At 40.6% G+C, this 12,428-nt stretch overlaps 1 protein-coding gene across 2 annotated transcripts in view; it reads left to right on the top strand.

Annotated features, from left to right (window-relative positions):
• The window catches only part of dock1 (dedicator of cytokinesis 1), a 177,188-nt gene that overhangs the window by 53,789 nt on the left and 110,971 nt on the right, over window positions 1-12,428 (top strand). For both annotated transcript variants that reach the window (XM_072374073.1, XM_072374072.1), the window contains exons 21-25: window positions 111-211; window positions 305-433; window positions 2,085-2,193; window positions 5,404-5,474; window positions 8,820-8,926. In XM_072374073.1, the coding sequence (XP_072230174.1) occupies window positions 111-211; window positions 305-433; window positions 2,085-2,193; window positions 5,404-5,474; window positions 8,820-8,926 (517 nt within the window). The remainder of the gene's footprint in view (window positions 1-110; window positions 212-304; window positions 434-2,084; window positions 2,194-5,403; window positions 5,475-8,819; window positions 8,927-12,428) is intronic.

Below are 12,428 nucleotides of genomic sequence, written 5' to 3'. Positions count from 1 at the left end.
TAATTTCCCAGTCTATTTCAGCATATTGAGTAAGACGGGTAGTATGTGGTGCTCTTCATTACGGGGCTCGTGGTTTACATTTTAATGAGCATGTCTTTGTTTTCTGACAGGTGTTCATTATTGGACTTATAGCGGACAGAAAGTTCCAGCACTTTAACCCTGTCCTTGAGACCTACATTCGTAAGCATTTCAGTGCTACACTGGCATACACGTGAGTTCATTACTCTTTGTACATTCAGATTAAGGGCTTTAAAAACAAATTATTTGCCACTTTGTGACTAGCACATTGTTGTTGTGTTTTTAGGAAGCTGACTAAAGTTCTGAAGAACTACGTGGACAATGCAGAGAGGTTGACAGAACAGTTGCTGGGGGCCATGAAGGCCCTGGAATACATCTTCAAGTTCATTGTGCGCTCCAGAGTCCTCTTTAACCAGTACGTATGACACAAGCATGCACTTACTTAAAGGGGTTGTTCATTCTTAAAAGCTGGATTTCCAGCCTGTGTGCAGCTGTTCTTTAAATACTTCATGGCTATCTTTACTTCTGTTCACACCTGATGTCACATACATGGCACTCAAGCACCAGTCAGCCTTAATTCTTGCGCCTTCTGTTTCTTTATTGCTGCAGAAAAAAAGCTGGGACATGTAAAAGTTGCTGATCCTTTGGTAATATCTATGGCTGCATTACTAATTGGCTTTTGGGACGTTAAATGGATGATCATGTTGAGCTGTGGAATGAAGCCGCTGGTGGCTGATGGGCTGATGGGCTGATGTGCGATTCTGGACTAATTGAGTGTGCAGAGTTTTGATTGGTTTTCTTCCCAATGTCTAGAGGACGCTCTGTCCTCTACCTCACATATCTTACCACAGCTAGATGCTCTCTTCCAGAACTGCTCATGTTCTAAATGTGGCACTTTGGAGTCCGAGTTGAAATTCATCCTGGTGTCAGTGTTTGATTTGTTTGAGGCATTCTTACGGACTTGACATGAAGGTGCCAAGTCTACATCAGCAGGGCTTTGGCTTTTTTTTTTTTTTTTTCTAATGTGGGCTAGCGGAACATTTCTATGAAATTGGAAAGAAGCACCTTAATCACAGAGTTTACCCCACTGACATGAGGCTGTCCAGAGCTCACTGAGCTCCTCTGTGCTGCGGGTGAACAGCAGCTTTAGGTAATTGTTGTTGTGGGAACTCTGAGACGGATGCCTCTAATCCTATGATTTCTGTAAGCCCTCAACAGTGACTATCCTTTACCATGTAATGCCCGCATACCCGTGAGATGTTCCCGACATCACAAAACCCACCTTTCTGGAAGAAGGAAAGTGAAATCTGATGCAGTTGCAGCAATCTTACCAGTTAACCTCTCTTTGACCCGCCTCCCCTCTGCTTTAGTGTGTGCATTTTGAAGCTATTCCAGTTCCTCTAACAAGCCACTTTTTTATGACATTGCAGCAAGTGCAACATGGCTCATTTCCAGTTAATAACCAGTTTGTGGAGATTTATGGGGCTCTGCATGTGGGTTAAAACACATTTGCATTTTGGGTGGATAATGGCGGAAGCCTTGCTTTGTGGTCCCATACAATTAGAAAGTGAGGGAAGTGTTTTCTGCAGTTGCTGTGTGATCATTGGCTTCTGGTTGCTACTGGATCCAAACAGCATTTGCTACGAATAACAAACTAGCAGAAAAGACATTAGTTATTCGAAGAGATTTGAAAGTAAAACCAATGAACCCCAGCGTGACATTTGCTTTTGCTTGCTTGTGTGGTATTCCAGGAGAGTCATTAGCATAGATCATTAATTTTTCAGATTTGTGTCTCCACCTGACAACAGGCAGGTGCTTCAGGGTCTTGTCATGTTGTTTTAAATGCTAATCTAGCTGGCAGCAAGAGTGATGTCTGTGGTTTTGATCCAAGAATATTGCGTTGATAGCACACCCAGGCCTTTATCCTCACTGTTTTTAATGATTTAAAAGGGAAGCGTCAAACTCTTGTCATTCCCAGTGCAGGTGGGGCTGTTTACTCGGGGATGAAACAAACAACGGCCTCGCAATCATCTGCCAGAGTAACTGTCTACTTCATCTCCTCTCAGGCTCTATGAAAACAAAGGAGAGGCCGACTTCATGGAGTCCTTGAGGAACCTTTTCACATCCTTTAATGACATGATGAACAGCAATTCAGAGAACACTGGCATGGTGAAGGTAGGCTGATTATCTCACAAGTCACACTGCGTGCTATTGCTCAAACTCAGAGCCAAGAAAATTCTGCTGCTGCATGAATAGTAAATAACTTCTGCTTTGTGAATAATAAATAACTGTGGTGTGATTTAGCTTTTGAAGACATATTCTTTAAGTAGAGAGATGCATGTGTCTTTTTAGATGATAACTACTGCATCAGCTTATTAGACATTAATATCAGTGTTCCTTCTTATGGTCTCTGTGTCCTCTTCGTTCACCTTTTATATGTTTTTCTGTGTAGATTTTTAGGTCTTTACTCTCTTTTCACCTCTATGTAAACTTATTCACTTTAGTAAATGACCAGTGTAAATGACTAGATTAGCTTGGCTTTAAGTCTGGACAGGAAAGCTATAAGCCTTGGTCCAAATGAACAAAATCCACTTCAATATGTTTCTGAAGCTGGCTAAATAGAATCTAATATTTCATATATATATATATATATATACCCAGAGAGGCTCTGGGTCTATGCATTTGCATCCTGAGCCATTATGGTGTGGGCCCGTTGATAATGGCCCTTGAGTCTTACATTAATTGAAAAGTTCTACACCTGCTTGCCTTTTTGTATTTGTCTGCCAAATTCAAGCTGCTAGTAGGTGCATTCTTTGGCCAGTAATTTAATGTGTGTATGTGCCTAACTGGATTGTTGCAGATACAGATTGTTGCCATTAGTGTGTTTAGACAGAGCCAAGAAGATCTGATACTCCTCCAGTCTTCTTGCTAAGCTACAATAATCAAACCATATCTTGGCTGTAGCTCCTGACTTGTGATTTGGCCACCAAAATGCATTAGGTTACAGACTGAATTGTGACAGCTTCATCAAAAAGCAGAAAACTTTTAATCATATGCCATGTCTTTGTTTTTGTTTACTCTGATATTTCCTGATTTAAAAAAATAAATAAATAAGTTGAGACTATATGATTAAAGCAGATCTGTTGAGTGGCAGTTCGTGTTTGATCTTTAACATGTTTAGCCAGCTTCAGAAGGCCAGCTGAGTGAATTGTGTTAACTTGGATAAATTAGGTCACTGACTTCATTTAAAAAGGACACAAAAGTAGGCCTGAGACTTAAGATGTTTGTTTTACAGCATTTGCATATGCAAAACTGATAAATGCATATTTTATAAAGAATATAGGAAAAGCTAATCTCTCCAGTTGAGTGTCGGGACGATATTGAAAGATCAAGGCATTCAATTTAATTGAGCTTTATTGTGCAGCCGAAGCATTTCAGATCTTTCCTTCTTTGTGTTTTGGACCTTCTTTGTGTTTATTGTGTGTGGATTTCTGTTTTTTGTCTCTTTCTCTATTTGTATGTGTTTTCTTCCTGTTTCACTTTGACCTTGCCTGTCCTGCCGTATGGGTCTTCTCTGATCTTCTACTCTTTAGCTGCTCATGAAGGTATTTGCTCCTCTTACCATTGAGCTTCATGTCTTTTGTGCGTTTTTCTGTCCTTCAATCCAAACTCAATGACCCCACACTGGAAAACAGACACACATGGATATGTGTTCCTTATGCTCTCTGAAAACCCCACACAGCCTCACCCCGCCCACCCCTGTGCTTTTAAAGATAACATAATCACAAGGTGCATGCACCTTGGAACACCTACAGTAGATCCATGTGCACAGTCAACCATATGAGAAGCTCAGGAGTCAATTAGGAGTCAGTTGCTGTGTAATTGGGTGAGATATTAGCTTTACTGTCAGTAAATTAAAAACTGATCTTGAGGAACGGCCATGAAACCGACGATTTATTTTATTTATTTTTTCCCTCTCCAAAATCTACCCCTGTGAAAATGATGTGACAGGTGCAAGCTAATGAGCAGTCACTTTATACCTCTCTGAGAAAATACCGAATCTGATGAACATCTGGACAGGCCTGCACATATGCGTGCGACAACTTTGATAAACACACACAAACAGATGTTTCTGGGGACTGTGAGGCACAAACAAGAGCAGAGGCTTGAGAAACATTTTTATGTGCACCTCTGACAAAACACAGCTGAACAACAGGTGGTAGTTTAGTATTCTGTTGGGAACAAAGAGGAAAAAAAGACATTCTCTTAAAATGTCTCCTCAGAAAAGAGTGACTCTATAACTGAAGCCAACTGGATCTATGCAATCCAATTCCACGTCTTCTTAAAGCTTTCTACCTACAGAGAGAAAGATGAAGGTGTTGGATGCATATTAAAGCACTAAAAATATCTAATGAGATCAAAGTGGATTAAAGCCGAATTTCATTTGGGCGTCTTCTTGGAAAGAAAGCTATAGTTATGACACGGTTTCCTTGTGAAGTTACTCTTCTCTGATCTGTGGAGAGATTTCACATCTTGACATGTACTGAAGTCGGTGTTTTCTCTCTTGTTAGTCCCATTTGCATCAGCAATTATTTGTGATAAGTCTTCAGACCTAACCTGTGCACAGCGATCAGTAGGTGGCGTCCAGTGTGCCGCATCTGTATGGCTAATCCACCTCTACAAGACAGGCTCGCACTTAGGCTAATTTGCAAATTCGCTGTTTAAACATGCAAACCCTCCTTGGCTGACATTTAGCAGGAGTTTGTCAGAGAGGAAAGCGTCAGATTGGTTAATCATAACCATTATTAATGAAAGCCTCTGTAATCAGTCACAGTGTGTATGCACTTGATGACTTTATTGTACTATTGATGGGAAAATTTAGATCTCATTTAGCTGTTTCTCATCAAGATATAATTTCCAAGAGATCTTCCATTGGTTCCACTTTATTTATAGTATTTTAAATACAATGATTTAGGCCATAGAGACAGTAGTCAAGGTCATGGGAGTTTAGTGTGTGTTGTTAATTCCTCCCCCTTTAACTCTGTTTCAAGGAGGAAGGGGACACTTGAAATTAAAGGCTAGGTGGACACTGAAAAATGCTGTCACCAGAGTTAATTGTCACCAAACGTATACAGGACCAGTCAACACGTATGCATTTTATAGATGCACCATATTTTCATCAGTAATTCGTTTTATCAGCATAATCAAACTGCAAGACATGTACACACAGTTTCTACCTTGCTTCTGCAGTACTCTGTAATAATTCACGTGGCTTTGAGTAGCTTATTGCACATTAATAAACTACTAAGTCTCAGTGAATGACAAAACAAAGTTACCTCAGGCAATGAATCTAATCTTGTCATTTTTTTTTATGTTCTTCTTGAGGGTGCTGCACTGAAGTATGTTCCCACCATTGTCAATGACGTCAAGCTGGTCTTTGATCCCAAGGAACTAAGGTAATCTTCTGTTACATGTTATTACGCCATCTTTTTGTATTAGTTAACACCAGGAGTAGACTTGTATTCCGTGAGTATACAGTGGCACTACAGCCATTCCTGCAGCTCTGTGTGAACTGCTTATGTGTATTTGGGAGTTCTGAAGCTGGGGTTGTTAAAGAGCAGCTCCATAAAGCAAATGTGTAGATGATGTTCCTATTAAGAGTTGAATATGTGTTTGCAAGGGAACAACAGAAGAACGGGGGAAATCGCTGTCGTTTTTTTTCTTCTTCTTTTTCGTTAAATCGTCAGTTTGAATTGGATTTTCACAGGAAGATTATGTTAGGACAAACCAGTGAGATGTTATGTTTACATCATTTTTTTTGTCCACCTTTCCACCTTGGCCTACTTTCATTCAGCAACTCTGCATTCACTAGCTGTACAGCGAGGTCCTCTGCTTAAATATGCTCGAGTTTCCTTGGAAACTCAATGACTGCTCCACTTAAGTGTTCATTTTAGTTCATGTTGGCTGTTGTGTATATCTTCAACTACGGTGTATTGCTTGTGACAATAATAGATTTTTTTATTAGGATTTTATTGAGATTATTTATTGTGAACTGATCGTTTTCATTCATGACAAAGTCGGGTGAGGTTGAAGATGTAACCTCAGCAAAAACTCTTTCCCTGCTTTTGCTTTTGTAACATATTTTTTGTTATTTTTACGTCAAGGGAAGAGTTAACTACAATGTTCTGTGAAAAGTGGGAGAATAGAAAGCAGGGTTTTTAATTTGTTGGTAGGTTTTCTTGTTGAAGGAGTTTAATAATAGAATTGGCCAAATATTTTTTTCGTGAAATGGCAAAATACAGATTCACATAAGACAATCCATATATCTGATGACTGAGGCTGTTGATGTTCATTTAGTTGTGAAGTTGATGATGGATAATTTGACAGAATGCTGACAGAACTGTTCCACTTCAGCTTGGTCAGCATCCAGAAGTGAAGCCCTGTGTTGCTGCAGAATATTTTGTCAAATATTCTAACAATAATCAGCTGTTCTCTTGGCAGTCAACTTAATTATTGGCACATATACTCTTACATGCCTGTTTGCATTCACTTACAAATGCTGGAATTTTTTTTCTATCGAGGGCTGATGTCCATAGTGACTTTATATTTCGAATGTACATCTTGTGTCTCTTGTATTATGTATTTTGCTAGCTGTTTAACGACTTAATGTGAAGACACAGCTTGACTCTGCACTGCCATCTGTTCAGCTGAAATGTGCATCCATGTGCCGTTGACAGTGCTGAGATAATTGTAAACATTGGAGTTGTCCTGCTGCATCTTTTAGGGGCCATTTGTCATAAAAAAAAATTAAAAAATCTTTTTGCGTTGTTTTTCCAAAGGAATTGTACATATATGACATAATTTTCTGTCCAGTAATAATGAAGTGAGTATTGCCAGTTTAAAGGGAAATAACACAAAAGCATCTAATTCCAGGTGTAATTCCATGGTCAATATGACCTATTAAGTCAGCTATAATTCACAAATTTGACCTTGCCTGAGTAAAGGTGGCATCAGCTGTTTCTGTTGATACCACAGATATGGCCGAGAGGCTGTGCTGGAGGCAACTTGACTGCAGCCTTGGGGATGGGGGATGTTTCATCCCCTTCCAGAACCTTTTCTCTCGACCGCGAGCCTTGAGCTTTCCTGCATAATGAGCATTCGGCCTTCTTTGAGGACAAAACCAGTCAGCTTCATGTGTGTGCATAATGTGGATTTATCTATCAGCATCACAACTGTTGAATGTAGTTTGATCGTTTCCCTCCGAAATGTAGAAAATGTTTCACTATTCATGTGAGACAGGGGAGCAATGTTGTCCCGCTGTCAGTTATGGTTGTTCAGTTCCTTTGGCTCTGCTGACAGCTCTTATTTCAATGACTGAATTTAAAAGATGGACATCATGTCCCGCTCCTATAAGTCTGAAACATCTCCAGACCTGTGCTGCTGTTTTTACACCAAATTCAGTCATTTACATTATTTCCTACTGTCAGAACTGGTGTGTTTATCCTGAGTGCTCTGGGAGCTACAGTGTAGACAGAACTGGTCCAGTAAATAGACCCACTCCCTGGGGGGCAAGCCTGATTGTAACTACAACAACGTAACAGGGATAATATTACATTGTATCCTGCAGGCTGTTTTGGACCAGTTTGTAATACAATGTCTTTCTGAGACTTGTTGATTATCTTTGGACTGAGTATCAGCCACACAGTGGGACTGAGAGTGAGCGGCTAGCGGCTTTTTTAGTCAGTCTTATTCATTTTTGTGTCCTTGTGAGTTACTGCTGTCAGTTTAGGAGCCTTGACACGTTTGGTAAACATGTTTCAGTAAAGAAATAGTTAACCGTTTCCACTCTTGCAGCTTTGAGTGCAGCAACTTCAGAATTTAGTTTTCATCCGGAGTTTGTGTTCCAATGAGTGGTGAACACAGCCTGAGCTTATAAATATCTTCAGAGTTATTTGATAAAGGGCTTGAATGCTGATCAATCAGTTTCCCATTGCACTCAAAAGCCTGACGTTAGCCGATGTTGGTTTCTTGTCCGGTATAAAAACGGCTGAGGTGGCTAAATAAAGAAGCTTAACGTTCCCCTCAAATTATTATCATGCCATCGGTTGATTTAACTCCTTCTGACCAGCGTGCTTTTATTCCTTCAGAAAATATTCAGATACTTAAGTATGTATCGGGTCTCAAAGATTGGAATTTGGTGTGTGTGGGTTGGCTTGATTGACATGCTTGGGAACCCATGAGAGTGACTAACAAGACTTGGGAGGTAGACGGGTCAGTAGGTTAATTCATTACTGTTGTTTTTTTCTTTCCCATGTAAAGTAGGCGCTCAGTTCTCTACTCACAGTTTGGCTGGGTATGAATGTATTATTCATTTTTTGGTCCGCTTCATCTATGGCTTGCCTTTTGTTGAAAAAGACTAGAATGGGCTAAAAGGATGCTGATTATCTGTTTTTCTTCTCAGTTAAGTTGAGCTTATTTTCTTAATGGTTTCCTATTTTGATGTGTAGTAGAACGTACAGAATGTTCCCCAATTAATTGTATTTTTTGCAACTTTGGGCTTCTTGTTTTGAACATATGTGGTCACGTCTGGCCATAATGGTTTACAGTAAAACCCGAGACATTTATATACAGTCTGTGTTCGCTATTATATTGCATACGCACCGACTGTAGCCAGGATATCCTTAAAGTACCTATGTGGGATGTATTTTGAATGATTGCTCATGTTGGGAAGCAGTCAGCCAGCCCAAGATGCTTGATCAGGTTGACCTGTTCTGTTTATTGTCATCCTTCTGTCTCCATAGCAAGCTGTTCACGGAGTTCATTCTCAAGGTCCCCCTGGGTCGCCTGGTGAAACAGAAGCTGGACTGTCTGATTGACATTGTCCACAGCGATCTCTTTACTCATCACGGTGAGAGCACACCTACACACACGCATGCACAAATTGTACTTGCAGGTTTTCAGTGGATGCAACTGCTCTCAAGGTTCAGTAATATAAACAATCACACACACCACCTGCCTCCCCTCGGCAGCCCTGTGTGAGGCCCCTGGAAAGGTCATTGGTGACACATAGTGGAAATCCTTCTTGTTCTTTAAAGGAGTTGGGCACCCTTGCTGCCAAATCCACCTGTACTTGTCTGGATCTGAAAATGGTGATCTTTAAATCTTACCCTTTTTCTCTCTCTCTTTCTCTCTTTTTTTTTTATTGAAGGTACTTCCTGTCCTTTCAGCCAGAAAGAACCGAACAGAACCATGAACAGAACAATGCAGTGTAACAGGACATGTTGTGTGAGTGTGGGTGTGTGAGTGTGGCATGGAGATAGTTAATTAGAAATGTATGTCCAGGCTCTGCATGGTGACCTGCACACAGGGCCCAGCTGTGCTGATGTTCAGGTTAAGCATTCAGCTGAAGGCCCCATTCCTCTGGGTTTTTGTTGAATTAGGTTCTAACTTGGGACAAGCACCCTCACATGTTGTCCTTTTGGTGGTAAAGTAATAGAGATTTCTGTGCTTTAATCTAGCTGGCAGGGACAACGCATTCCTTAAAGTAATCAACTAACGTGCAAAAGACGTGGACAACAGTGATCCATTGCATGGCTGGTGTCTGCTTTCATCATTAGGTGCTCTGACCAAGGCATAATGGGAGCTTTCTCCTGTTCAGTAATGTGTGATATTGAAACAGCACAGTGTAAATGTCACTGCTTTTAACTTAATAATCCAGTGCTTTCATACTTTATAAACATAAAAGCGGCCTGTCTGTGGTTTGGCCAGTTTAGTGAGTAGTTATTGAAGGGCAGTGCTCAGTGCGTGTTCCTCTTGTCATTACTATTGATCTGTCACTATAATTGTGGACAGGCAAGCCTCCCCTGGTGCTTGTGAATGGAGTGCTGATCAGCAGGAGGAGTTGTTGCTGTGATGTAGATACTGATTATCCTGTTGCTTAGGTCTCACAACGGCTTCTTGTTTTGGTGCTTTGAACATCTCCACTGGTCGTTTTTGTGCACATGCGTTTCCACCCTCTGCAAAAGCAGTGACGTAGAAGGCTTATTGTCAAGTACAGTTCATCCATGCACATTCGTATCAAGCAGAGCTCCACCTTGGAGATGCTTTGTTTAGTATTATAACCACCATCTTGAGCAAATTAGGTGACCAGACAGTTTTTGAGGTGGTCTAATCAGCTCTAGTAAGTGCATGTGCTCAGGGATTTCATTGTTGTTGCTTCCTGATCCCCTGGTGGTCACTAAAAAGGTCCCCTTGTCACCCAGCCACCCATGTACTGGAATGCTCAGCTATAGGCTCAGCTGTTACCATGGTGCCTATAAGCAGTTTCCATATACTCAGTTAACAGGCTCTGCATGTGTTTGCTGAGGCATTTTTTTCTCCTCCTCTGGCTGCACAGTGATGTGTATAAAAGAATATATAAAACGGAGATTACAGACCCTGATTGACTTAATTCTTTAAATTAACAACACAATCTTCTGAAATTATTCCTATATGTATGTACACATGTATGAATATAAAATTCTGTGTTGGAACTAGTATACAAGTTGAAACCTGATGATTTCAGAAAACATGGCAGATTATTGCTGTTTTTGGGGCCATAACATGTGTCACTGTTGATGCAAAAGGAGAGTGGGACTTGCAGAAAAAATATGTCAACTGAATCTGTGTGAATGGGAGAAGTTACTGTAGCAGCTAAAATCTGTTTGCCCCAGAAGTTTGAGGAGAGTGCTCATGGCCTGATAGTTCCACACTGCTTGTCCTGCTCCCACCTTGCTTCCAGAGTGTGCACATGCAACAGTGTGTGTTTATACTGCTACATGCCCGTGTGTGTGTGTGTGTGTATGTATGTGTGTGTTTAGCTACCTGAGTTTATTTTGAGCTTTGAGGAGGCGCAAAGAGAATGAGGCTGGAAGCCCTGTGAAAACAAGGCATTAAATACTCCTAACAATCTTTTAACGCCCTCAAATAAGAGATTTGTGTTTTTGTTCAGTCCCTTGAAGATTGCGAGGCACAGACACACACAGACGTATGAAAGCGCACATCCCGCTTAAGCCGTTTCAGGCGGATAGCTTGGCATTGTACTCATAAACACAACAAAAATATTTTGGTGCGGACACGGTTGTCACTATGTGTCAGGACCAGAAAACGTGCAGCAAAGCAAACTCTTAACATCCATAACATTTCTGTTCAGTTGAAGAAAAATGGATGCTTTATTTAGTTTTTAAAGGCATTGTTGAGCAGCTGAGCAGCGCGAGTCTACTCTCAAATCATTTTATAAGGCTTTTTTTGTTTGTTGTTGCTTTGTCCAGGATTCTGTCCAGAATCCTTAAATTCTAGGAGTTACATGTTTGGGCAGAGTCATTATACTAAGAGGGGCAAGTACATCTATAGGGATGTCTGTTGAAAAGTCAGTGAAATAACAGGGATAGGTGTTTGTGACTTTCTAACAATTTCCTTGGAAAAAATAAAGTCAGGGAACTTGTTTTCTAGGTGATTCAAAATGAGTCCAGTAGCTCTGTTAGGTTGACTAAACCACTGGCAGAGATGCATTTTGTAGTTGATGCATCTCATTTCTCCGTCCCTGAAACAGAGTCTGTGTTTCCTCCATTTCCATTTCCAATTACGTCACAATGCATTATTTTTCCCTTAGTATGGTCTCTGTGTAGACATTTGGCTTTTGGTTAATTCCATTTGTATTGAAAGCAATTAGAAACGGCTTCGGAATTGATACATTCACTGCAGTCGGAGGTATGGATTTTTGTTTTTCTGGCACTTTGGGATGGAAATATCAATGATTTTTATCAGCTTCATCTCGAAACCATTCTATACTTCTCAGTTTGGCATGCAGTTCCTTTAGTAAGGCTTTAGAGGATGTAAAACAACGACTGGATTCATGTTTGCTACCTTTGGGTATTGAGATCCCCCATAGTTCATTCTTTTCATCATGCACTGCAGCCTGCTGTTTATCATTTGGCCTTGAGCAGTGCTAAGAATCGCCAAAGCTTTATATTTGTGTGTATATGTGTGTGTGTTTGCTGAGTGATGAGGTTCATATTGTATTTTGCCCCAGCTTATTGGCTTCTTAAAACAGTAATTTTATCTGGGAGCTTGTATTGATCTGAGTTCAGATCTGTCGCTGGGTGGCCATTTCACTGGATGTTTCTCCACATCGTCATTATAAAGGTTTTTATTTGGCGATTACCATTTTTCCTGCATTATGCTGCAGCGTCAGAGATGATCTCCCTCATTGTTTTTCTTTTATTCTACCACTTGGCAACAGCTGTTGTGTTTTCAGTCTTTCCGTTTGTTCAGCCGTGTGTTTGTACATGCACCTCTGCTGTAAGAAAAGCTGGTGCCTGTGCAAAATGAGAAAAAAAAATGGCAATTCTCATTCACAGCAGTTAATGACA

The sequence above is a fragment of the Leuresthes tenuis genome, unplaced genomic scaffold (assembly GCF_036924035.1).
Source record: "Leuresthes tenuis unplaced genomic scaffold, fLeuTen1.0.hap1 SCAF_20, whole genome shotgun sequence".
Lineage (NCBI taxonomy): Eukaryota > Metazoa > Chordata > Actinopteri > Atheriniformes > Atherinopsidae > Leuresthes > Leuresthes tenuis.
The sequence above is the reverse complement of the archived record's forward strand: the minus strand, read 5'-3'. Positions and strand labels throughout refer to the sequence as shown.